Genomic DNA, 24,932 nt, shown 5'->3' on the forward strand with positions numbered 1-24,932 from the left:
TGGTACTGAGATCGTCGTTTTACATAAATAACAAACGGAATAAAACCAGTATTACTGAAAGATTAGTTATCTGGAACATGCTGGACATTTTACATAGTATTTCTTAAATCTCGAAAGTTAATTTTATTCTAAAGTACAAACAGGAACTGTAGAGCTACAGTGAAGTCTAATTCTAAGGATCATGTTATATTGTTTGAAGAAAGAACAAGTTACCACTTTACTGTTCTCTTGAGAGGAGTAATTAGATGACAAATGCTACAAACAATGAGTTTCCCAAGGCCACAAGAAAGATTTTAAAATGTCCTTAAGACAGCATTTTACCTATTCCTGATCCCTTCCCCCAACGTTTTAAGCTATGATTTTCAGCTACTGATATTACTTAAAATATTTTTTATTGCAAAAACTAGATTAAAAGATAAAATTTCAGCTATTTCACAACAAATGCTCACTTCTTTGGTTATTCTGAATAGCATGTTTTGGTACATAGTTACAAATACTGTAAATTACAAACCACCATTATGCCTGGAGCAGCTGCCTCAAACCTTTAAGTGTAACCAGAGAAAAGGATCATGGCATCCAAACCATAAAACATTACCATCTTCACGTACCCAAAAAAGTTCCAACATTCTCCACAACGAACCATGCCCACATCTCATTGATAAGTATCACAATGAGAACAGAAGTAACTTTTTTAAAAACAAAAGAACACAAGATGTATTACTTCATAAAATCAAAATGAGAAAATCTAAGGTATTGATAGACCATGTTTTAATTCTATAACTGACTTGTCATTTTCTCTACTGCTCAAAAGAGGTAGCTAAGAGCTCTACAGATTCACTTGGGAGTCAATCACAAGTCTTTCCTTAAACTTTTACATTCCTTACTATTAAGACAAAGAGACAGTTCAAGTTCAAACATAATTTCAGGGTGAATTGCTTCATATAGTTACAATGTTTAAAAGCTCTAAATGTGTGACTTACATCCAATGGTTGGGAAGGTATTTTCAGCTTGGTGAGATGAGCTTTGCTGCTGGGCTTTAGTTCAGTCATACTGTTGCCATGAGATTGGCTGCTGTAGTGTTCAGAGGACAATTTTGGTTCCATGGATTCCTGTCCATCCATAGGCCGCACATAGGCAGTGGGTTTCTGTAACATTGAACTGGACTTTGACATCAATGACGGTGGGAAAGACTGATTTGAGTGCTGCCCACTTGAAAAAGGTACACGGGAAGGAGAATCCCAGTTTGCATCAGGGTCCCGAGGTGATTTGGAACGCTGATGTTCCTTGCTATGGTGATCATTCCCATGAGACCTGGAATGACTGGAACTTAATGAAGAAACAGCCTGGGGTTTTCCAGGGCTGGAAGAGCGTGATTTGGAGTGTTCTGATCCATGCTGGCCTTTTTTCCGGCTACTGCTCCCACCACTGCTGTATGAGTCACGGTCATGCCTCTGGCCACTGCTATTAGCGCCACTACTGGCACCTGCACTGGCCCGCTGGCTACTGTGTCCACTCTGTAAGCCTGAGGACCGTTTCTGAGACTGAGAAGTGCTGGGTGCAGGTCCTACTGGAGTCCATTTGCTACTCTGATGAGAGCTCCCATGTCTCTGTTCAAAGAAATTTGGGTTAGATTTTTCATCTGCTGTCGGCGGTACTGTAGGCTTGGGAATTGCAACAAGCTTTGGTATAGATCTGTCTCCTATGAAATCCTTCATTTCATCGTAGTTTCCAAGCATACTCTGAATACGACTTGACAGCTTATCTTCTTTGCTAGTCTACAAAAAAAATTATAAAATAAAATTATAAAATTAGCAAAACTAGAAATACAAGATGCTTCTAAACTAACTTTACAAACTTCAAATGGAACGGGACTTTTCAAAAGGAAGTCTCATATCATACCTTAAGGTTAAAATCTCAAAACAAACTCCAAATATATATATATATATATATATATATATATATATTTATGGTGAAAAAAATGAACTGAAAGTGAAAAACCTTGTGTTAAAACACAAATATCCTAGAGGACACTGAGAAATATACACAACAGACTACAGGAGATTTTTTAAAAATCCAAATTTCACCAATAAATATATTGGAACCATAGTAAAATCTTTTGAAGAGCAGGAAAATTATGCCTTTGTGTAATTAAGTTCCAAGTCACAGATTAGCCAATTACGCACATTTTGGCAGTCTAAGAAAACATCATATTCCTTATAATTCAATGTTATAGAGGCAGAAATAAAAACTTAGTTAAACAAAGTTATACGCAAATGACTTTTCAGAATTCCTTCTGCTACTGTGACTCAACAAGTTAATAAAAATCAACAAATTAAGCATGGAAAATCCAGGAATAAAGTTTTAAATCTTGGCTATTAATTCTGACCATCAAATGCTCCAACTTTTGAAGTCAATAATACATACTTTAAGTTTCAAGAATTATTCTTGAATAATAAGATCCAAGATGTCTACAAGCTTTAGGACTCTTTTGTATTCATATACATGAAAGAAAAAAAGTTTATTGATTACATTAAAAGGGAAATCAAGGGCTTCCCTGGTGGCGCAGTGGTTGACAGTCCGCCTGCCGATGCAGGGGACACGGGTTTGTGCCCCGGTCTGGGAAGATCCCACATGCTGCGGAGCGGCTGGGCCCGTGAGCCATGGCTGCTGAGCCTGTGCGTCCGGAGCCTGCTCCGCAACAGGAGAGGCCACAATAGTGAGAGGCCCACGTATCGGGGGAAAAAAAAAAAAAAAAAGGGAAATCAAGACTTTGAAACAAACAGAAAAGCCTGAACCACCTCTATTTATTTTGAGGTTGGCAGCAATCAGTAATGACTTTAGATTACTTGAAAATCAGTCCGAGAGGTAAATCTAGAGCAATTTATTGACAACATCAAGATCAGAAATCAAATCCAATTCATTACAATATAATTACAAAATAAATTGTAGTATGATTCAAAGATTTTGGACCAAACTCCTGTTCTTTTTCAAAATGTCTTTAATCCCAAAGTTTTGTGTTACACTCACAAATGATGTCAGTATAACTGCCCTTCATTGGACAATCCTTATAAGTTCTGAATAAATGGTTTTTTATAGAGCTCCCAAATGGTTTCTACAAACACCAAATGTCATAAAGGTAAACCCAGGATATGTCGTTACATTCGTATTTCATTAGAAAAAAGTCTAACACACTCTTAATCTCATACTATAAAGCCAACAATCTCACTAGTGCTACAATACATAGTATTACAACTATTATACAAAGTACAAGCCTCTAAATTATAATAATACTTCCAATGAAATCCAAAGCCAAATCAAATATTAGAGAGACATTTGTGGCTATTACAGCTATAATAGAGTCATCAGATTCAGTGTTTTATGTAATCCCATATCAAGTACAATGCTAGTTATTAAAAAAAAAAGCAATTAGTTCAATTTATTGAACATGTCTGATAACATGCTTTAATCTAAATTTGATATTGTTAATTAAGCATTAAACATATAGAAAACCAGAGAATTTAGTATATGATAAAAGAAAAAGAATCAGATTGATGCTGAAGACACATTTATTCAAACTTACTAATAATCACTGAAACTTCGTAAACTAAGTAAGCAAATGGCAAGAAATAGGGAGAAACAAAAGAGAGAAACAAAAGAATCTATGAAATATTTGTCTTTGCTGTTATACCAGAATGGTATACCAGAATACCAGAGCCAAGGAAACAGCAGACAATGCATGGTGATTCACAAACTTTTAATTTAATTCAAGGTCCAGAAAGGTGAAATGCCTGCTCAGGGTTAGCTGTAGAGCCAGGAATACAGATATGAATGTTTGAGCTACTCCAGACCATATTTCAAGAGTATAGGGTAGCAACAGGGGTGGGGGTGAGGGGTTGTGAGGATGACTTTAGGGCACTAGTGATGCTGTAGTTCTTGATTTGGGTACTAATTATATGAGGTTGCTTATGTGGTGAAAATTCTTTCATTTGTAACACTTACTTTGTGTACTTTTCTATAGTATGTTATACTGCAATGAAAAGTTTACACCAAAAAAGTATATTCTATTATGAGAAAAGGAAAAACTGTTAAAAGGTGTAACATAATAACTCTTTCTAATATAAAAACTCAAGTTAAAAATTTTTTAAAGCAAAAAATGTTATGTTACAGGGGAAAAAACATTCAACGGACAACTTACAACTTTGTATGGCTCAGCAAAGAGAGGAGAGCTAGGTGGGAAGGCGTCGTCCCCCTGCTGAATTTCTTGATTCCGCCTTTCCCGTTCTTTCATACGCAGCACATTCCGGTCTTCACGGTTCATGTTGCTATGAAGAGAAACACAACCTTTACATCACAAAAAGAAAAGGAAAAATTAAATGTTCTGTACTCATTTTGTCAGTTTAACGCTTCAATCAGAGATTCCCTTTCAACTTTCAAGTAATAACAGGCATTAGTACTGAAGTTGGGTTTTGGCAATGGTTTTATCAACTAAACCGACAGTGTCTTCCACAACTATCCAGACAGGAAACACTAGCCCAGAATATTAGGATCCACCCCACTGAAATACTTAACCTTATGAATTTTTACGTGTTCTGCTAGCTAAAAATCAACTAAAACTTCTATATTCAAAGGGAAAGTAGTACTTAAACCCATAATTCTTAATATTTCCTATAAGCCTTCTGTGGTTTCCTCTTCAGAAATCTAGCTATTCTTTGCCATTAGAGGCACACAACCCACTCCCACCTACCACCCTCTCCCCCCAGGGTCCAGTGCTTTTCTCTACTTTGCATCTACCTTATCTTGATTTCTTTTTGTCCCAAACACAGCTTCCTTGGTGTCCATCCTTATGGCAGTTTGACCTCAGCTTTGCTGTTGCTCTAGATTCCCTAAAAAACGACATTTCTGCTCTAAATACATTAATATTTCAATTAGCACCTCAATAAATGGCAAAACTGAGGCTTTCAGCAATAGAATCTAAAATTAACTTGGGTTAGTAACAGTAGTCAAAATTGTATGGAAAAAGAAAAAGTCTTTTGGGAAAAAGGGTAAATGAGGGTGTCATTTCTATAATCATGACAGTATGTTGTCATACTGTTGTCACTAAGAACAAACCAAGGAAAACAGTTTATTTAAATAGTTTATTTATAGCAGCGGGAATTTTGGTTAAATAGATAATGAAAAACGTTGTCAACACACTTTTCCCAGGAGATAGATTTAATCATCTGCCCTGGTTATGTTTTGTTTTGTTTTGAAAGTCCTGTTGGAGGCCAAAGGGAAAAAACAGGTTATACTGTGGAGTATTTCCAGCCTTATGACTCATAAATCAAATCAACTCAGAAAATTAAAGTCAATCAAGACTGGGGGAAACTATAATCATAAAATGAGAATGGACAGCAAAACCAATATATTCTTGAGGACTTTTATAAGTGCAAATAAACATTCAAAGATAAAACATCCTGATTTGCACAGTTTAATATCATGCAAATAAAGCAATTTAGTGTTTAAAAAAATGTTCTAAGTGTCCAAATGTGTATTCAAGTTCTTTCTTATATGCACAATTTTCTAATAAATTTATTTAAAAATACAAACTATTTTGAGGTTATGGAAATAGTGGGTGCTTGCTTTGGTCTCCCATCAGAACCACAAAAAGTATTTAATTCTTTCTTTAATAAATACCATAAAACATCTACACTTTGGTACTCAAAAATAAAAACAAAGAACATCTATTATCCTCCAGCGCACTTGAACCAACTAATAACTGTATATCACCAATAATCAGGTTTCAAATAGACCTCTAGAGCTATGGTGCTGCAACATACAAACTTATCTGTATCTGTTAGGGTCTACGTTAACAACCAATTTCCTTATGTTTCCCTAAATTTAATTCTTGAAAGATCAGAAAACAACAGAAATGCCTTATTTAAACTATGATTTAATTTTATGCATTCAACAGCACTAAAATAATCATGCAAGAAACACGTGAACATTTACTTCAAAAATGGATTCCCACAATAAAACTCCTCCTGTAATTCAATAACAAAAAACCTTTTCTTAAACAATAAGTCATCACACTGAATATTTCCTCTTTTAAACAAGGCTGCCAAGAAGAACTAAATAGACATTTCTCCAAAGAAGATATACAGATAGCCAACAAACACATGAAAGAATGCTCAACATCATTAATCATTAGAGAAATGCAAATCAAAACTACCATGAGATATCATCTCACAATGGCCAGATTGGCCATCATCAAAAACTCTAGAAACAATAAATGCTGGAGAGGGTGTGGAGAAAAGGGAACAATCTTGCACTGTTGGTGGGAATGTAAAATGATACAGCCACTATGGAGAACAGTGTGGAGGTTCCTTAAAAAACTACAAATAGAACTACCATATGACCCAGCAATCCTACTACTGGGCATATACCCTGAGAAAACCATAATTCAAAAAGAGTCATGTACCAAAATGTTTATTGCAGCTCTATTTACGATAGCCAGGACATGGAAGCAATCTAAGTGTCCATCAATAGATGAATGGATAAGGAAGATGTGGCACATATATACAATGGAATATTACTCAGCCATAAAAAGAAATGAAACTGAGTTATTTGTAATGAGGTGGATAGACCTGGAATCTGTCATACAGAGTGAAGTAAGTCAGAAGGATAAAAACAAATACTGTATGCTAACACATATATATGGAATCTAAAAAAAAAAAAAATGTCATGAAGAGATTAGTGGTAGGATGGGAATAAAAAACAGACCTACTAGAGCATGGACTTGAGGATATGGGGAGGGGGAAGCGTAAGCTGTGACTATGTGAGAGAGTGGCATGGACATATACACACTACCAAATGTAAATTAGATAGCTAGTGGGAAGCTGCAGCATAGCACAGGGAGTTCACCTCTGTACTTTGTGACCACCTAGAGGGATGGGATAGGGAGGGTGGGAGGGAGGGTGACACAAGAGGGAAGAGTTATGGGAACATATGTATATGTATAACTGATTCACTTTGTTGTAAAGGAGAAACTAACACACTATTGTAAAACAGTTATACTCAAATAAAGATGTTAAAAAATTTAAAAAATTAAAAAAAAAAACAAAACAAGGCTGCCAAGAAGCTCATAATGAAATTAAATGATTGCTTATAAGAACTAATATTCTAGTTGTAGCTCTTATTCTCTAATTTTTTTCTGATTTGACTTACTTTCACATCTAATACATCAACTCTATTTTTTTCTCCTGTGCCTTTCCAATATCAGTATCTCTGCCTAAAATAAAGTTTTCCCCAAAGCAGTAATTCCAGTAATTCCACTTGAGCTGCCCTAAAATTATTATGAAATTTAAGTATGACACAATTTGAAGTGTATTTCTGTTTGTAGAGGCAAAACTATATTCCTCAGGACATCTGCAACTGTACTGTAACAGAATTCAGTAAAAAATAACAAATTGCTGTATCTAACAAAATCTGACTACTAAATAAAATAATTTTTAAAAGAAAATTAGCAAGTAGAAAGGAGGTTCTCCATATAAAATTTTTAATTACTTAAGGTAAATTGTTTAAGTACCCATCCGGTACTTATTTTAAGTTGATATATTAATAACAAACAAATTTTTTCTTCCAGTTTTACTGAGGTATAATATACAGGACTATACAAGTTTAAGGTGTACACTATAATGATTTGATATATATCATGAAGTGATCATAACAGTAAGTTTAGTGAACATCCATCATCTCATACAGATACAGAATTAAAGAAATAGAAAAAAATTATTTTTCTTGTGATAACTAATGATTTACTCTCAATTTTCATATAAAACATAAAGCACTGTTAATTTTATTAATCATGTTGTACAGTACCTCCCTAGTACTTATTTATAACTGGAAGTTTGTACCTTTTGACTGCCTTCAACTGATTCCCCGGACCCCGACCCCAACCCCCCTAATCTCTGGTAAACACAAATCAGATCTCTTTTTCTGAGTTTGATTTTGAAGTATAATTGACCTACAACACTATGTTAGTTCCTGTTACACAACATAGTGATTTGATATTTCTATACATTTGAAACTGATCACCACAATGAATCTAGCTAAGATATGTCACCATACAAAGATATTACATAGTTATGACCATATTCTCCACACTGTATATTTCAAACCCTTGACTCACTTTACTTTGCAGCTGAAGTTTGTACCTCTTAATCTCCCTCACCTGTTGCTTTCCTTCCCCCCAATCCCTTCCCTCTGGCAACCACCTGTTTCTTCTCCGTATCTAAAACTGTTTGTTTTCTTGTTTGCTTATTTGTTTTTTAAGATTCCACATATAAGTGAAAGCATACAGTATTTGTCTTTCTCTGTCTAATTTATTTCACTTAGCATAATACCTTCTAGGTCCATCCATATTGTTGCAAATGGCACAATTTCATTCTTTCTTATGGCTGAGTAATTTTCCATTATAAATATTTATAGATCACATCTTCTTTATCCATTCATCTACTGATGGGAACTTCAGTTGCTTCCATATCTTGGCTATTGTAAATAATGCTGCAATGAACATAAGGGTGCACATATCTCAAGTGTTTTTGTTTTCTTCAGGTAAATACCCAGATGTGGAATTGCTGGATCATATGGTAGTTCTATTTTTAATTTTTTAAGGAATCTCCATATTGTTTTCCTTAGTGGCTGTACCAATTTACATTGCCACCAACAGTGCACAAGGGTTCTCTTTCCTCTACATCCTCCCCAACACTTTTTATTTGTTGTCTTTTGATAATGGTTATTGGGTGCGGGGTGACATCTCATTGTGCTTTCGATGTGCATTTCCCTGATGATTAAGGATGCTGAGCATCTCTCCTGTGCCTCTTGACCATCTATATGTCTTCCTTGGAAAAATGTCTACAGATCCTCTGGCCATTTTTCAATTGGGCTGTTTGTGGGTTTTTTTTTTTATGTTGAACTGTATGAGTTCTTTTACATTTTGGATATTAACCACTTATCTGACAGAGCATTTGGAAATATCTTCTCCCACTCAGTAGGTAACCTTTTCATTTTATTGATCATTTCCTTCATTGTGCAAAAGCTTTCTAGTTTCACACAGTCCCATTTGTTTATTTTTGCTTTTGTTTCCCTTGCCTGAGGGAATATATCAAAAAATATTACTAAGACCAATGTCAAAGAGCATACTATGTTTTCTTCTAGGAGTTTTATGGTTTCAGGTCTTACATTTAAGTCTTTAATTCATTTTGAATTTATTTTTGTACATGGTATTAGAAAGTAGTCCAGTTTGACTCTTTCGCATATAGCTGTCCAGTTTTCCCATCACCATTTACTGAAGAGGCTGTATTTCCCTCATTGTATATTCTTGTCTCCTTTGTCATAGATTAATTGCTCACGTATGTATGAGTTCATTTCTGAGCTCTCTGTTCTGTTCCACTGATCTATATGTCTGTTTTTGTGCCAGTACCATATTGTTTTGATAGCTGTAGATTTGTAGTATGGTTTGAAATCGGGGGACATGATACCTACAGCTTTGTTTTTCTTTCTAAAGACTGTTTTGGCCATTCAAGGTCTTTTCTATTTCCATACAAATTTTAAATTTATTTGTTCTAGTTCTGTGAAAAGTGCCACTTGTATTTTGATAGAGATTGCATTCAATCTGTACATTGCCTTGGGTGGTATGGTCATTTTAATAACATTAATTCTTTTAATTCATGAACACATTATCTCTTTCCATCTATTTGTATAATCTTCAATTTCTTTCATCAGTGTCTTATAGTTTTCCAAATACAGATCCTTTACCTCCTTAGTTAGGTTACTCCTAGGTATTTTATTCTTTTTGATGCAATTGTAAATAGGATTATTTTCATAGTTCATTGTTAGTGTATAGAAATGCAACAGATTTCTGTAAAATAATTTTTTATCCTGCACCTTTACCAAATTCACTGATGAGCTCTAGTAGTTTTTCGGTGATGTCTTTAGAATTTTCTATTTATAGTATCATGTCACCTGCAAAGAGTGACAGTTTTTACTTCTTCTTTTCCAATTTGGATTCATTTCTTTTTCTTACCTGTTTGCTGTGGCTAGAACTTCCAATACTATGGTGAATAAAAATGGCAAAAGTAGACATCCTTATCTTGTTCCTGATCTTAGAGGAAATGCTTTCAGCTTTTCACCATTATGTTGTTAGCTGCAGGCTTATCATATACGGCCTTTATTATGTTGAGGTATGTTCCCTCTAAACCCACTTTGTGGAGAGCTTTTAATCATAAATGGACATTGAATTCTGTCTGAGGCTTTTTCTGCATCTATTGAAATGATCATATAATTTTTATTCTTCAATGTGTTAATGTGTATAACACTGATTGATTTTCAGATGTGGAACCACCCCCTTGAACCTCTGACATAAATCCCATTTGATCATGGTGTATTATTCTTTTAATGTATTATTGAATTCAGTTTGCTAACATTTTATTGAAGATTTTTGTATCTACATTCATCAGTGATACTGGTCTGTAATTTTCTTTTTTTGTGTTGTCTGTGTCTGTACCAACGTAACGCTGGCCTCAAAGAATCAGTTTGGAAATACTCCTTCCTTTGCAATCTTTTGGAATGGTTTGAGAATGATAGGTGTTAACTCTTCTTTAAATGTTTGGTAGGATTCTCCTGTGAAGCCATCTGGTCCTAAACTTTTGTTCGTTGGGACTTTTTAAATTATTGATACAACTTCATTACTGCTAATTGGTCTGTTCATATTTTCTATTTCTTCCCAATTCAGTAAAACTCAAAACAGTTTTAAATGAAATCCTAGGGACAAAAAGAAATGCAAAGAAATATCTGTAACTTTAGTTGGTTGGTTGCTGGTAAAGATAATGATGTAGCAATTTTATTGCTATAAGACTGAACAAATAAGTAAATGTAAACATCCTGAAACTTTTAGGGAAACAGGGACCTTACTATGAGAAAACAGATACAAATATAGAGTGGAATAAGGAGAAAAAGAACCTTTGGGGATTAGGAAGTAGTACTATGAACTCATGCTTATATTAAAAATAAAATAAATTATATCTAAGTATATATACACACACACATATGGTGTCTCTAGCTCCATCCACTGAAAGAGTCTAGAAGCAGTGACAATTTGGCAGAAAGAAGCACCATCAGCAACCAAATTTTGTTTTCTAATATCATTCCCTGCTAAAATGGAACAGGACTTCTTGGGGAAATAGCTAATTCCAGAGCTATAGCAAGGAAGGTAAAAAGTGAGCCTAAAATACCTTGTTGTAACAGTAAGAAAATGCTCAAAAACAGATGGAGACATATCAAAAGGACACAAGAACCAGCTTGAAGGGGCTCTCACTGGTTAAATTTTAAAACATGAGCATCACAATGAACAAGCAATGGAATATAACAAATTGAATAAAAAAAGAATCCCTGAGAACTATACCCAATATCTTGTAAAAACCTATAATGGAATATAATCCTCAAAAAAGCCAGAATCACTATGCTGTACACCTGAAACTAACACAATATTGCATATTAACTTTACTTAAAAACAAAAGAAAAACCCCTGAATCCGCAGCAATAATAGTAAAGAATAAAATTAAAAGACAAATAAGTCAGGGAGCAAATGCACTTCTTCATAGAAGAATGCCAACTAATAAATGTAGAAGAAATGAAAAAAATTTAAAAATCACTTTTCTGCAGCCACTAAAGTAATAATTGAGGCAAAAAACATCAATGGATGCTAAAACCATTGGGTAAAAATTTGGGAGGCAATGGAATATTCAGCATCACCCCCACAGAATATCAAGTATGAAGAAAAAAATCTTTGAAGTAGAGAAGTAAACACTACCCATAATCAAGTGATCAGACATATCAATAATGGGGCAAACTGACATCATGTGCCTTCCAATGTGATGCACTAAAGACCTATCACTACCTCAGTATTCTACCTGCTAAAAATATTTAACCTGAATCTAATCACAAGTAAGCAGACAAACCTAAACTGAGAAACATTCTTCAAAACTGGCCTGGACTCTTCAATGTCAGAGAACAAAAGGAGAGACAGACAGGGGCAGGCACTGGAGATTATGTCTATATTCTACATTCAAGATGACACAACAGGACTTCCCTGGTGGCACAGTGGTTAAGAATCTGCCTGCCGATGCAGGGACACGGGTTCAATTCCTGGTCCAGGAAGATCCCACATGCCGTGGAGCAACTAAGCCCATGAGCCACAACTACTGAGCCCACATGCCACAACTACTGAAGCCTGCACATCTAGAGCCTGTGCTCCGCAACAAGAGAAGCCACCACAATGAGAAGCCTATGCACTGCAACGAAGAGTAGCCTGTGCACTGCAACGAAGAGTAGCCCACCACTCGCCAGAACTAGAGGAAGCCTGAGCACAGCAACGAAGACACAACGCAGCCATAAATAAATAAGAAAGAAAGAAAGAAAGAAAGAAAGAGAGGGCTTCCCTGGTGGAACAGTGGTTGAGAGTCCGCCTGCCAATGCAGGGGAGACGGGTTCATGCCCCGGTCCAGGAAGATCCCACATGCCACGGAACAGCTAAGCCCGTGAGCCATGGCCGCTGAGCCTGCGCGTCCGGAGCCTGTGCTCCGCAACGGGAGAGGCCACAACAGTGAAAGGCCCGTGTAAAAGTAATAAAGAAAGAGGACACAACTAAATGCAATGCATGATCCTTCATATCCCAGACCCTGGATCTGAGGAGGAAAAAATGGTTGTGAAGGTCAGTAATGGAAAACTTGGGAAAATTTTAATATGAATGGTATTTCAGATAGTCATAGCAATGTGATAACTGTTTATGCAGGAGAAAATCTTTGATTCTTACTTAGGACATACACAACACACAGGCGAAATGTCATGATGTTTGCCAACTCTCAAATGGTTCAATGACCACTGGAATATATATTTATTATGTATAGATAGCACGTATATAGATAGTAAGTGTGTGGAGGGTGGGAGAGACAGAGAGAGAGGCATGGATAAAGGAAGGAGGGAAAGACAGAGGGTGAGGGAGGGAAAGAGTCAGGAAGAGGAGAAGGAAGAGTAGCAGCAGCAGCAGCAATTAAATGTTCATAGTAAAAATGTGAACAATCTAGGTGAAGGGTATACAGATGTATATTATACTTTTCTTATAGGTGTGAGATTTTTCAAAATAAAAGATGGAAGGATAGGAGTGATAAAATTTACATATTAGAGCACTATGGGTGCTTTCCAACATTTTTCAGCCTTGGGATTTACCATCAAACTGTCTCTTCTCTAGGGCTTAAAGTATTTCTCTCATGACTAAGGTGCATCCCTGTCTCCAAATTCACACCGATATCCAATTCTCCTCAACTCCTCCTCTGTGTCACAATTTATTACATTTCAGAAAGAAATTACATTTATTACACTGCTAGGAGGGGACAACATCCACATGCCAAGCTCAGCTCCCTAAAGTATATGGGCATCCAAAATTTATCTAAAGCAAGATTTAATGTTTATTATTAAGTGTACTATTAACTTAATATGCAACAAGCATCTATTAAATACTTAACATTGGGGAGAGAACAAGAAGAATTGGCCACACTAGATTAAAACTTACTATAAGCCATCACCATTATCAAAATAGCATGGTAGTGCACAGAAATGAACAAACTGATCAGTAAAACAGAGGGAAGAAATAAACCCTAAGATATATGGGATTTTAATAGTTAACAAAAACCAATTCAATAATAAAATGTTTTGGGACTTCCCTGGTGGTCCAGTGGGTAAGACTCCTCGCTCCCAATGCAAGGGGTCAGGGTTCAATCCCTGGTCGGGGAACTAGATCCCACATAAATGCCGCAACTAAGAGTCAGCATGCTGCAACTAAAAGATCCTGCATGCCACAACTAAGACCTGACCCAGCCTAAATAAATAAATAAAATTTAAAATAAATAAAAATTTTAAATAAATGTTTCATTTAATAAAAACCATGTACTTTTCTAAGATGACAGTTACAAAATGGTGAAGACATTTCAAACTCAGCCAGAAAAAAGACAAATCCTTCAGCCCAGTAACCTCACTCATGGGACTATATTCCACAGAATTAAAAGCACAGCCATAAGCTACGAAGATGTTTACTGCAGCACTGTTTTTAGCGGTAAAACAACTTAAAATAACTGAATGCCCAAGAACAAAGAAATGCTTAAATAAACTATTGTTTATTAAAACAAATGAGGTAGATCACTGCCAGTTACCTTGGAGGAATTTCCATATATGCTGTTTTGTGAGGAAAAGTAGATGCAACACAATGTATGCCATATGACTGATGACCTCATTATTTCTTTAGGGTAAACTCAGAAGTAGAATTGTTAGGTGATGAGTATATAGAAAGAATGAGATACAACTAACTCAACTAATAGCAAAATATGCCAACTACTATTCTCATAGGCTAAACACAAGAAAACTGAAATCTGAATATCCAGTTTTCACACATAATATGAAGGATGTCTCTCTAGGTAAATCTTCTTTCTTGTCCCTAGTAAATATTTTGGCTGTTCTTGTAAATGTTAATAAGGAACAGTCTTCCACTTTTGTATTTTCCAACAGAGGGAAACCTTTCTAAAAAAATTTTTATTGAAATATAGTTATTTACAACATTGTGTCAGTTTCAGGTATACAGCAAAGGGATTCAGTTATACACATATATATGTATATATTCAGAATCCTTTCCATTATGGGTTACTACAAGATACTGAGTATAGTTCCCTGTGCTATACAGTGGGTCCTTGCTGGTTACCTATTTTATATATAGTAGTGTGTATATTTTAAACCCAAACTCCTAATTTATCCCTCCCCCCTTTCCCCTCTGGTAACCATAAGTTTGTTTCTATGTCTGTGAGTCTATTTCTGCTTTGTAAATAAGTTCATTTGTGTCATTTTTTTAGATTCCACATATAAGCAATATCATGATATTTGTCTTTCTCTGATGACTTATTTAGTATGATCATCTCTAGGTCCATCCATGTTGCTGCAAATGGCATTATTTCATTCTTTCTGATGGCTGAGTAATATTCCATTGTGTATATATACCACATCATCTTTATCCATTCATCTGTTGATGGACACTTAGGTTGCTTTCATGTCTTGGCTACTGTAAATAGTGCTGCTATGAACACTGGGGTGTATGTATCTTTTTGAATTATAATTTTCTCCAGATATATGCCTAGGAGTGGGATCACTGAATCATATAGTAACTCTATTTTTAGTTTTTTTAAGGAACCTCCATACTGTTCTTCATAGTGGCTACACCAATTTATATTCCCACCAAAGTGTAGAGGGTTCCTTTTTCAAAAGAGATAAACCTTGATGGGTCTGTTTTTCCAATTACACAAGTAATGATCGCTCTTTGCTCAAAAACTCTAATATGATTAACATAAAGTAGAAAGTAGAAGTCACCAATAGTTTCAGGGAAGTTAAACTTCCCTTTAATATTGCAAAGAGTCACACATTAGTCGTGTAGAAAACTGTCACACATACAGTTCTTATTTCATTTAATAAGTAATGAACATAGTTCCATATCAATACATATGAATTTTCATTCTTTGATTGACTGCATAGTATTCATTTAACCAGAAAGCCCCTGATAGTTAGGTTGTATCCAGAATTTAGTATGATAAACATTATGATTGTGTGTGTGTGTGTGTGCGCGCATGTGCGCGCCCCCACACTATTTCAGTTTCAGATAAATTTCTCCACGTGAAATTGCTGAGTCAAAGGATATATGCTATACCATTTTAACATATATCACTAAACTGCTTTTTGAAAAGATTGTGTTAATTGACAGCACCCCAATGGAGTATGAAACTGCTCTTTAACCATGCCATTTTCAATCCCAGGCATTATGAGTCTTTTTTAATCGTGCCACCAATCTAAGAAGTAAAAAGAAAAAAATTATTCCAATGTTATTTGTTTATTTCATTCATTCAACAAATACATGAGCCTGTCTACTATTTCTAGTTACTGTCCTAGAAGCCAGAGATAAAACGGAGAATGACTCACGGTCTTTGACCTTATAAAGCTCATAGTCAACTGCTTTCTAGTCAATTTCTCTGATAGTTAAACCACACATCTTTTTCATGTTCTACTTAGCCATTCATATTTCTTCTCTTGTGAACTGCCTGTTTACATCTTTTGCCCATTTTTCTATTAAAGTGATAGTCTTTTGATTACATAATAACTACGCTTTCCCAACCTACCCTGTATCTTAGCTGAGGAAAACAAGGTTAGGATTAAATCTTATGCTAAACTGCATCCTAATTCTACTGACCACCTCCTTCAAGTGTCTGCCTCCTCTTTCAGGACCACTCCCAAACTACGGGAAGGACACACATAAACTCTCCTCAATCTAAGATGCAAACTTCACACTGTGGTTTTCAAAGTTTGTCAATACTCTCTCCAAGTCTCTTGATTTGTTTCTGGGCTCTTTTTTTTTTTTTTTTTTTTTGTTTGGCTACACCTGGGTCTTAGTTGCGGCACGTGGGATGTTCAGTTGCGGTATGTGGGAGCTAGTTCCCTGACCAGGGATCAAATTCGGGCCCCCTGCATTGAGAGCATTGAGTCGTAGCCACTGGACCACAAGGGAAGTCCCTCTGGCTGGCTTTTTGACTTTCACCTTGATCTGTATCTGTTTAGCCTCTCTGGAGTTTTCCATTCTTTATTTCTGTGGTGTAACTAAAATCAATCTAAATAAATAACTTTAAATGTCTATACTACAGATAATGCGCTATCTGTATCTTTACTTCTCAGTTACCTAGTATCCAAAGAGACTAAAAGTGAATTATACTATGGACTACATGGGATTGAGGTACTAAAGGAAGGAAAGGGCTGGCTTTGATAGGCAGCCTCTGCTACCCATTGCAGTTATTCTAAGTCTTATCCACCCACTACTAGCAGCTCTGTCCAAGTGAAACTGCATTTATAGCGGAACTGGGCAAATTTGAAAGCGGTTATTTCTCAGTCATTTATATTTCTCTGAAGATCCTTAGGACCTCCTGGGGAGAAAACGGAAGGAAATGAGAGAGAGGTTAAGAATACCAAACTCAGGGAATTCCCTGGCAGTCCAGTGGTTAGCACTCAGCACTTTCACTGCCGGGGCCCAGGTTCAATCCCTGATCTGGGAAGACCCTGCAAGCCGTGCGGTGAAGCCAAAAAAGAAAACAAAAAAAAGAGAATAGCAATCTCAGAAGAGCATCAAAAATAACTCAGAGCATATGGTACATGTGCAGTAACTATCTACTGGAAGAATATTTGGGGGAAAAAGGGATGTGCTCCCTTATTTCTCCATAATTAATATCAAAGAGGCTAAGGTATTAATTCGCAAGATGACCCTCTATATTTCCTAATACACAGTTCTTCAAATCGTAGTGATTCAGGTGGTTTAGTTACAAGCAAAGACTATTGGATAATCTTGATGTAGAGTGGTATCCTTGCTAATAAAAACGCTCAAACATAAAACATTTAGTAACCAAAAACCAATACAGGCAATTACCTCTTTATTAACTTAACTACCTTAACAAAGTAACGTAACTTCCAAACTTCAATTGAGCTGTAAACAGCTGAGGCACCATAATTTTATAAATGGGACAATTAGGGATACCTATGTTTAGTTGTGATTATATAACATACTAGACATATGATTTAGGCAAATAATCTCCCTAAACCTCAGTTTTGTCTTTTATAAAATGTCCATACTAATCTGATGGTAAGGATTAGATGAGAGAACTATTTGAATGTACTTGAGTATTTAACACTATACAAGAATAAAGGGGGGACTTCCCTGGTGGCACAGTGGTTAAGAATCCGCCTGCCAATGCAGGGGACACAGGTTCCATCCCTGGTCCAGGAAGATCCACATGCCACAGAACAAATAAATGAAATGAAATCAATGAAAAAAATAAAATAAAATGAATAAAGGGGTGGTCCAGTGGTTAGGACTTGGCACTCTCACTGCTGGGGCCCCAGGTTCATTCCTTGGTCATGGAACAAAGATCCCACAAGCCACGTGGTGCACCCACCCCCGCCGCCATAAAAAGAGTAAAGGGTAAAACAAAGAATGAAGAGTGACTGCAAATGGCACACAGATCTTTTTAGGGTGATGAAAATGTTTTGCAATTACATTGTGGTGATAGTGGCACACTCATAAACTGATTAAAAATCACTGAATTGTACACTTAAAAACAAGTGAATTTTATGGAATGAAAATTATTCCTCAGTAAAGCTGTTTTTGAAAAGAGAATAAAGAAACCTTATCTTTGTCAACTCTTCCTTTATCTTCATGACCTTATTAATGGGCTTCAGACCAGTGCATTCTTTTAAATAATTCAGACTCCCAACCTTCTGCTTAAACTGCCATTTCTCTATCAGAAACGACTGAGGTCTAGTATCATTAAAACAATCTGGTGTTATTCAAGAGATAAAGGATATGAATAGAACAAATATTACAGTCTCTCAGGTTCTGATACACTAAATTGAACAACACTGTAATAATTCAACTAGATCTAACAGATATAGAACACTCAACAAAAGCAGAATACACATTCTTGTCAAGTACACATGGAACATTCTCCAGGATAGACTGTATGTAAGGCCAAAAAACAAGTCTAAATAAACCTAAAAGGACTGAAATCACACCAAGTATATTTCTGGATCACAAGGAGATGAAATTAGAAATCAAGAGCAGAAGGAAACTTGAGAAATTCACAAATACATAGAAGTTAAACAATACACTCCTAAATAACCAGTTGGTCAAAGAAGGAATCATAAGAGGAAGGAAACCCTTTAAGATAATAAAAACAAAATCCCATACCAAAACTTATGAGATGCAGCTAAAGCTGTGCTTAAAGGGAAATGTATAATTACAAACACAGTTATTAAGCAAGGAGAAAGATCTCAAATCAGTCTTAAGAAACTAAATAAATTAAAAGTCAATGAAACCAAATGTGAGCAGAAGGGAGGAAATAAATGAATATTACAGTAGAAATAAAGGAGAACAGAAAAATAGTACAGAAAACTAGCAAAACCAAAAATTGGTTCTTTGAAAAGATTAAGAAAATTGAAAAACCTTTAGTTACAATGACCAAAATAAAAAGAGAGAGAGAACTCAAATTACTAAAAGCAGGAATGAAGAGGGGACAATATTACCAACCTTACAGAAATAAAAAGGATTATAAGGGAATATGACGAAAAACTGTATGCAAAGTAGATAACCTAGATAGAATGGACAAAATTCCTAAAAAGACACCAAATTACATAATTCAAGAAGTAACAGGGGGACTTCCCTGGTGACGCAGTGGTTAAGAATCCGCCTGCCAATGCAGGGGACATGGGTTCAAACCCTGGTCCGGGAAGATCCCACACTCCTTGGAGCAACTAAGCCCGTGTGCCACAACTACCAAAGCCTGTGCGCCTAGAGCCTATGCTTCGCAACAAGAGAAGCCACCACAGTGAGAAGCCTGCGCACTGCAATGAAGAGCAGCCCCTGCTCACCGCAACTAGAGAGAGCCCACACACAGCAACAAAGACCCAATCCAGCCATAAATAAATAAATAAATAAATAAATAAATAAATAAATAATTTATTTAGGGGAAAAAAAAAGAAGTAACAGGAAGCCTAAATAGACCCATAACAAGTGAAGAGACTGAATTAGTAGTCCAAAAACTGCCAATAAATAAAAGCTCAGAACTGCATGGCTTCATTGCTGAATTCTAAGGATCGTTTAAAGAATTAACACTAATCCTTCACAAACTCTTCCCAAACAATAGAAAGGAGGAAACTCCTTCCAATTCATTTTGCAACGGCAACAGTACCCTGATATGAAAACCAGACAAAGACATTACAAGAAAAAAACCTACAGATCAATAAAAAGCTTATTATATATACATAAAAATTCTCAACAAAATATTAACAAACCAAATCCAGCAATATTACAAAGGATTATACACCATGACTAAGTGAGGAATGCAGGATTGGCTTAACATCCAAAAATCAATTAAAGTACTACACCATAACAATAGAATATAGGACAAAAACCAAATGACCATCTCAACGGATGGAGAAAATGCATCTGACAAGTTGCGACATCCCTTCTTGACAAAAACACTCAACAAACTATGAATAAAAGAGAAGGGAATGTCCTCAAGCTAATAAAGTGCATCTACAAGGAAAACACAGCTATCATATTTAATGGGGAGAGACTGAATACTTTTCCCCTAAGATCAAGAACAAGACAAGGGATAGGGGAGCGAGAAGATGGCAGAAGAGTAAGATGCGGGGATCACCGTCCTCCTCACAGATACATCAGAAATACATCTACACGTGGAACTTCTATAGAACACCCACCAAACGCTGGCATAAGACCTCAGACCTCCCAAAAGGCAAGAAACTCCCCACGTACCTGGGCAGGGCAAAAGAAAAAATAATAAACAGAGACAAAAGAATAGGGACGGGACCTGCACCAGTGGGAGGAAGCCGTGAAGGAGGAAAGGTTCCCACACATTAGAAGCCCCTTCGCGGGCGGAGACTGCGGGTGGCAGAGGGGGGAAGCTTCGGAGCCGCGGAGGAGAGCGCAGCCACAGGGTGCGGAGGGCAAAGCAGGAGAGATTCCTGCAGAGGATCGGTGCCAACCAGCACTCACCAGCCCGAGAGGCATGTCTGCTCACCCGCCGGGGCGGGCGGGGCTAGGAGCTGAGGCTCAGGCTTCAGTCGGATCCCAGGGAAAGGTCTGGAGTTGGCAGAGTGAAAACAGCCTGAAGGGGTTAGTGCACCACAGCTAGCCAGGAGGAAGCCCAGTTGAAGTCTGGAGCTGCCGAAGAGGCAAGAGACCTTTTCTTCCCTCTTTGCCTCCTGGTGCTCGAGGAGAGGGGTTTAAGAGCACCGCTTAAAGGAGCTCCAGAAGCGGGCACGAGCCGCGGCTGTCGGCATGGACAACAGAGACGGGTGTGGGACGCTAGTGTTGCTACTGCCGCCACCAAGAGGCCTGTGTGCAAGCAGAGGACACTCTCCACACCACCCCTCCCGGGAGCCTGTGCAGCCCGCCACTGTCGGGGTCCCTGGATCCAGGGACAGCTGCCCCGGGAAAACGCACGGTGCTCCTCGGGCCGGTGCAGCGGCCTCTGACATCGCAGGCTCACCCCGCATCCATCCCCTCCCTCCCCCCAGGCCCATGCCAGAGCCCCCGAATCAGCTGCTCCTTTAACCCCATCCTGTCTGAGCGAAGGGCAGACGCCCTCTGACGACCTACACGCAGAGGCGGGGCCAAGTCGAAAGCTGAACCCCAGGAGCTGTGCGAACAAAGAGGACAGGGGGAGGTCTCTCCCAGCAGCCCCAGAAGCAGCGGATTAAAGCTCCACAGTCAACTTGAAGTGCCCTGCATCTGTGGAAAACCTGAATAGACAGCAAAATATCCCAAGTTGAGGAGGTGGACTTGGGGAGCAAGATATACTATTATTTTCCCCTTTTTTCTTTTTGTGAGTGTGTATGTGTGTGCTGCTGTGTGAGATTTTGTCTGTATAGCTTTGTTTTCACCATTTGTCCTAGGGTTAGCCCGACCCGCTTTTTTTTTCTTTTTTCTTTAATAGAAATTTTTCTTCTTAATAATTATTTTTTATTTTAATAACTGTATTTTACCCTACTTTATTTTGTCTTCTCCTTTCTTCCTTTCTTCCCTCCTTTCTTTCCTACTTCCCTCCTTCCTTTCTTCCTTCCTCCCTTCCTTCCTTTCTTCCTTCCTCCCTTCCTTTCTTCCTCCCTCCCTTCCCTCCCTTCCTCCTTCCTTCCTTTCTTCCTTTCTTGCCTTTCTATTTTTTTCTCCCTTTTATTTTGAGCCGTGTGGATTAAAGGCTCTTGGCACTCCAGCCAGGTGTCAACGCCGTGTCTCTGAGGTGGGAGAACCAACCTCAGGACACTGGTCCACAAGAGACCTCTCAGCTCCACGTAATATCAAACGGCGAAAATCTCCCAGAGATCTCCATCTCAACACCAAGACCCAGCTTCACTCAAAGACCAGCAACAAACAGTGCTGAACACCCTATACCCAACAAAGAGCAAGACAGGTCTACAGCCCCATTCATTAGCAGAGAGGCTGCCTAAAATCATAATAAGGCTACCAACATCCCCATACACACCACCAGACGTGGACCTGCCCACCAGAAAGACACGATCCAGCCTCATCCACCAGAACAGAGGCACTAGTCCCCCCAACCAGGAAACCTGCTCAACCCACTGAACCAACCTCAGCCACTGGGGACAGCCACCAAAAACAACGGGAACTAAGAACCTGCAGCCTGCAAAAAGGAGACCCCAAACACAGTAAGATAAGCAAAATGAGAAGACAGAAAAACACACAGCAGATGAAGGAGCAAGATAAAAACACACCAGACCTAACAAATGAAGAGGTAATAGCCAGTCTACCTGAAAAAGAATTCAGAATAATGATAGTAAAGATGATTCAAAATCTTGGAAATAGAATAGACAAATTGCAAGAAACAGTTAACAAGGACCTAGAAGAAATAAAGAGGAAGCAAGTAATGATGAGCAACACAATAAATGAAATGAAAAATACTCTAAATGGGATCAATAGCAGAATAACTGAGGCAGAAGGATGGATAAGTGACCTGGAAGATAAAATAGTGGAAATAACTACTGCAGAGCAGAAGAAAGAAAAAAGAATGAAAAGAACTGAGGACAGTCTCAGAGACCTCTGGGACAACACTAAACGCACCAACATTTGAATTATAGGGGTCCCAGAAGAAGAAGAGAAAAAGAAAGGGACTGAGAAAATATTTGAAGAGATTATAGTTGAAAACTTCTCTAATATAGGAAAGGAAATACTCAATCAAGTCCAGGAAGCACAGAGAGTCCAATACAGGATAAACCCAAGGATAAATATGCCAAGACACATAAAAATCAAACTGTCAAAAATTAAATACAAAGAAAACATATTAAAAGCAGCAAGGGAAAAACAACAAATAACACACAAGGGAATCCCCATAAGATTAACATCTGATCTTTCAGCAGAAACTCTACAAGCCAGAAGGGAGTGGCAGGACATATTTAAAGTGATGAAGGAAAAAAACCTACAACCAAGATCACTCCACCCAGCAAGGATCTCATTCAGATTTGATGGAGAAATTAAAACCTTTACAGACAAGCAAAAGCTGAGAGAGTTCAGCACCACCAAACCAGCTCTACAACAAATGCTAAAGGAACTTCTCTAGGCAAGAAACACAAGAGAAGGAAAAGACCTACAAGAACAACCCGAAACAAATAAGTAAATGGTAATAGGAACATACATATCGATAATTACCTTAAATGTAAATGGATTAAATGCTCCCACCAAAAGACAAAGACTGGCTGAATGGATACAAAAACAGGACCCATACATATGCTGTCTACAAGAGACCCACTTCAGACCTAGGGACACTTACAGACTGAAAGTGAGGGGATGGAAAAAGATATTCCATGCAAATGGAAATCAGAAGAAAGCTGGAGTAGCAATTCTCGTATCAGACAAAATAGACTTTAAAATAAAAACTATTACAAGAGACAAAGAAGGACACTACATAATGATCAAGGGATCGATCCATGAAGAAGATATAACAATTGTAAATATTTATGCACCCAACATAGGCACACCTCAATACATAAGGCAAATAGTAACAGCCATAAAAGGGGAAATCGACAGTAACACAATCATAGTAGGGGACTTTAACACCCCACTGTCACCAATGGACAGATCATCCAAAATGAAAATAAATAAGGAAACACAAGCTTTAAATGATACATTACACAAGATGGATTTACTTAATATTTATAGGACATTCCATCCAAAAACAACAGAATACACATTTTTCTCAAGTGCTCATGGAACATTCTCCAGGATAGATCATATCTTGGGTCACAAATCTGCCTTGGCAAATTTAAGACAATTGAAATCGTATCAAGGATCTTTTCTGACCACAATGCTATGAGACTAGATATCAATTACAGGAAAAGATCTGTAAAAAATACAAACACATGGAGGCTAAACAATATACTACTTAATAACGAAGTGATCACTGAAGAAATCAAAGAGGAAATCAAAAAGTACTTACAAACAAATGACAATGGAGACACAACGACCCAAAACCTATGGGATACAGCAAAAGCAGTTCTAAGAGGACAGTTTATAGCAATACAATCATACCTTAAGAAACAGGAAGCATCTCGAATAAACAACTTAACTTTGCACCTAAAGCAATTAGAGAAGAAAGAACAAAAAAACCCCAAATTTAGCAGAAGGAAAGAAATCATAAAGATCAGAACAGAAATAAATGAAAAAGAAATGAAGGAAACAATAGCAAAGATCAATAAAAGTAAAAGCTGGTTCTTTGAGAAGATAAATAAAATTGATAAACCATTAGCCACTCATCACGAAAAAAAGGGAGAAGACTCAAATCAACAGAATTAGAAATGAAAACACAGAAGTGACAACTGATACTGCAGAAATACAAAAGATTATTAGAGATTACTACAAGCAACTCTATGCCAATAAAATGGACAACCTGGAAGAAATGGACAAATTCTTAGAAATGCACAAGCTGCCGATGCTGAATCAGGAAGAAATAGAAAATATGAACAGACCAATCACAAGCACTGAAATTGAAACGGTGATTAAAAATCTTCCAACAAACAAAAGCCCAGGACCAGATGGCATCACAGGTGAATTCTATCAAACATTTGGAGAAGAGCTAACACCTATCCTTCTCAAACTCTTCCAAAAGATAGCAGAGGTAGGAACACTCCCAAACTCATTCTACGAGGCCACCATCACCCTGATACCAAAACCAGACAAAGACATCACAAAGAAAGAAAACTATAGGCCAATATCACTGATGAACATAGATGCA

The 24,932-nt window shown here is 37.3% G+C and overlaps 1 protein-coding gene across 7 annotated transcripts in view; it reads right to left on the minus strand.

The window, feature by feature from the left end:
* Nucleotides 1–24,932, minus strand: part of AFF4 (ALF transcription elongation factor 4) — a 105,481-nt gene that overhangs the window by 60,452 nt on the left and 20,097 nt on the right. For 3 of the 7 annotated variants that reach the window (XM_059059902.2, XM_067031616.1, XM_059059907.2), the window contains 3 exons: nt 4,792–4,883; nt 4,196–4,322; nt 981–1,775 (listed from right to left, as the gene is read on the minus strand). In XM_059059902.2, the coding sequence (XP_058915885.1) occupies nt 981–1,775; nt 4,196–4,318 (918 nt within the window). In that variant the 5' untranslated portion in view covers nt 4,319–4,322; nt 4,792–4,883. Of the gene's footprint in view, nt 1–980; nt 1,776–4,195; nt 4,342–4,791; nt 4,884–24,932 lie in introns of all 7 variants that reach the window. The other 4 variants (XM_059059906.2, XM_067031617.1, XM_059059904.2 and 1 more) reach the window with 3 other exon arrangements.

Source organism: Kogia breviceps, chromosome 4, assembly GCF_026419965.1.
Source record: "Kogia breviceps isolate mKogBre1 chromosome 4, mKogBre1 haplotype 1, whole genome shotgun sequence".
Lineage (NCBI taxonomy): Eukaryota > Metazoa > Chordata > Mammalia > Artiodactyla > Physeteridae > Kogia > Kogia breviceps.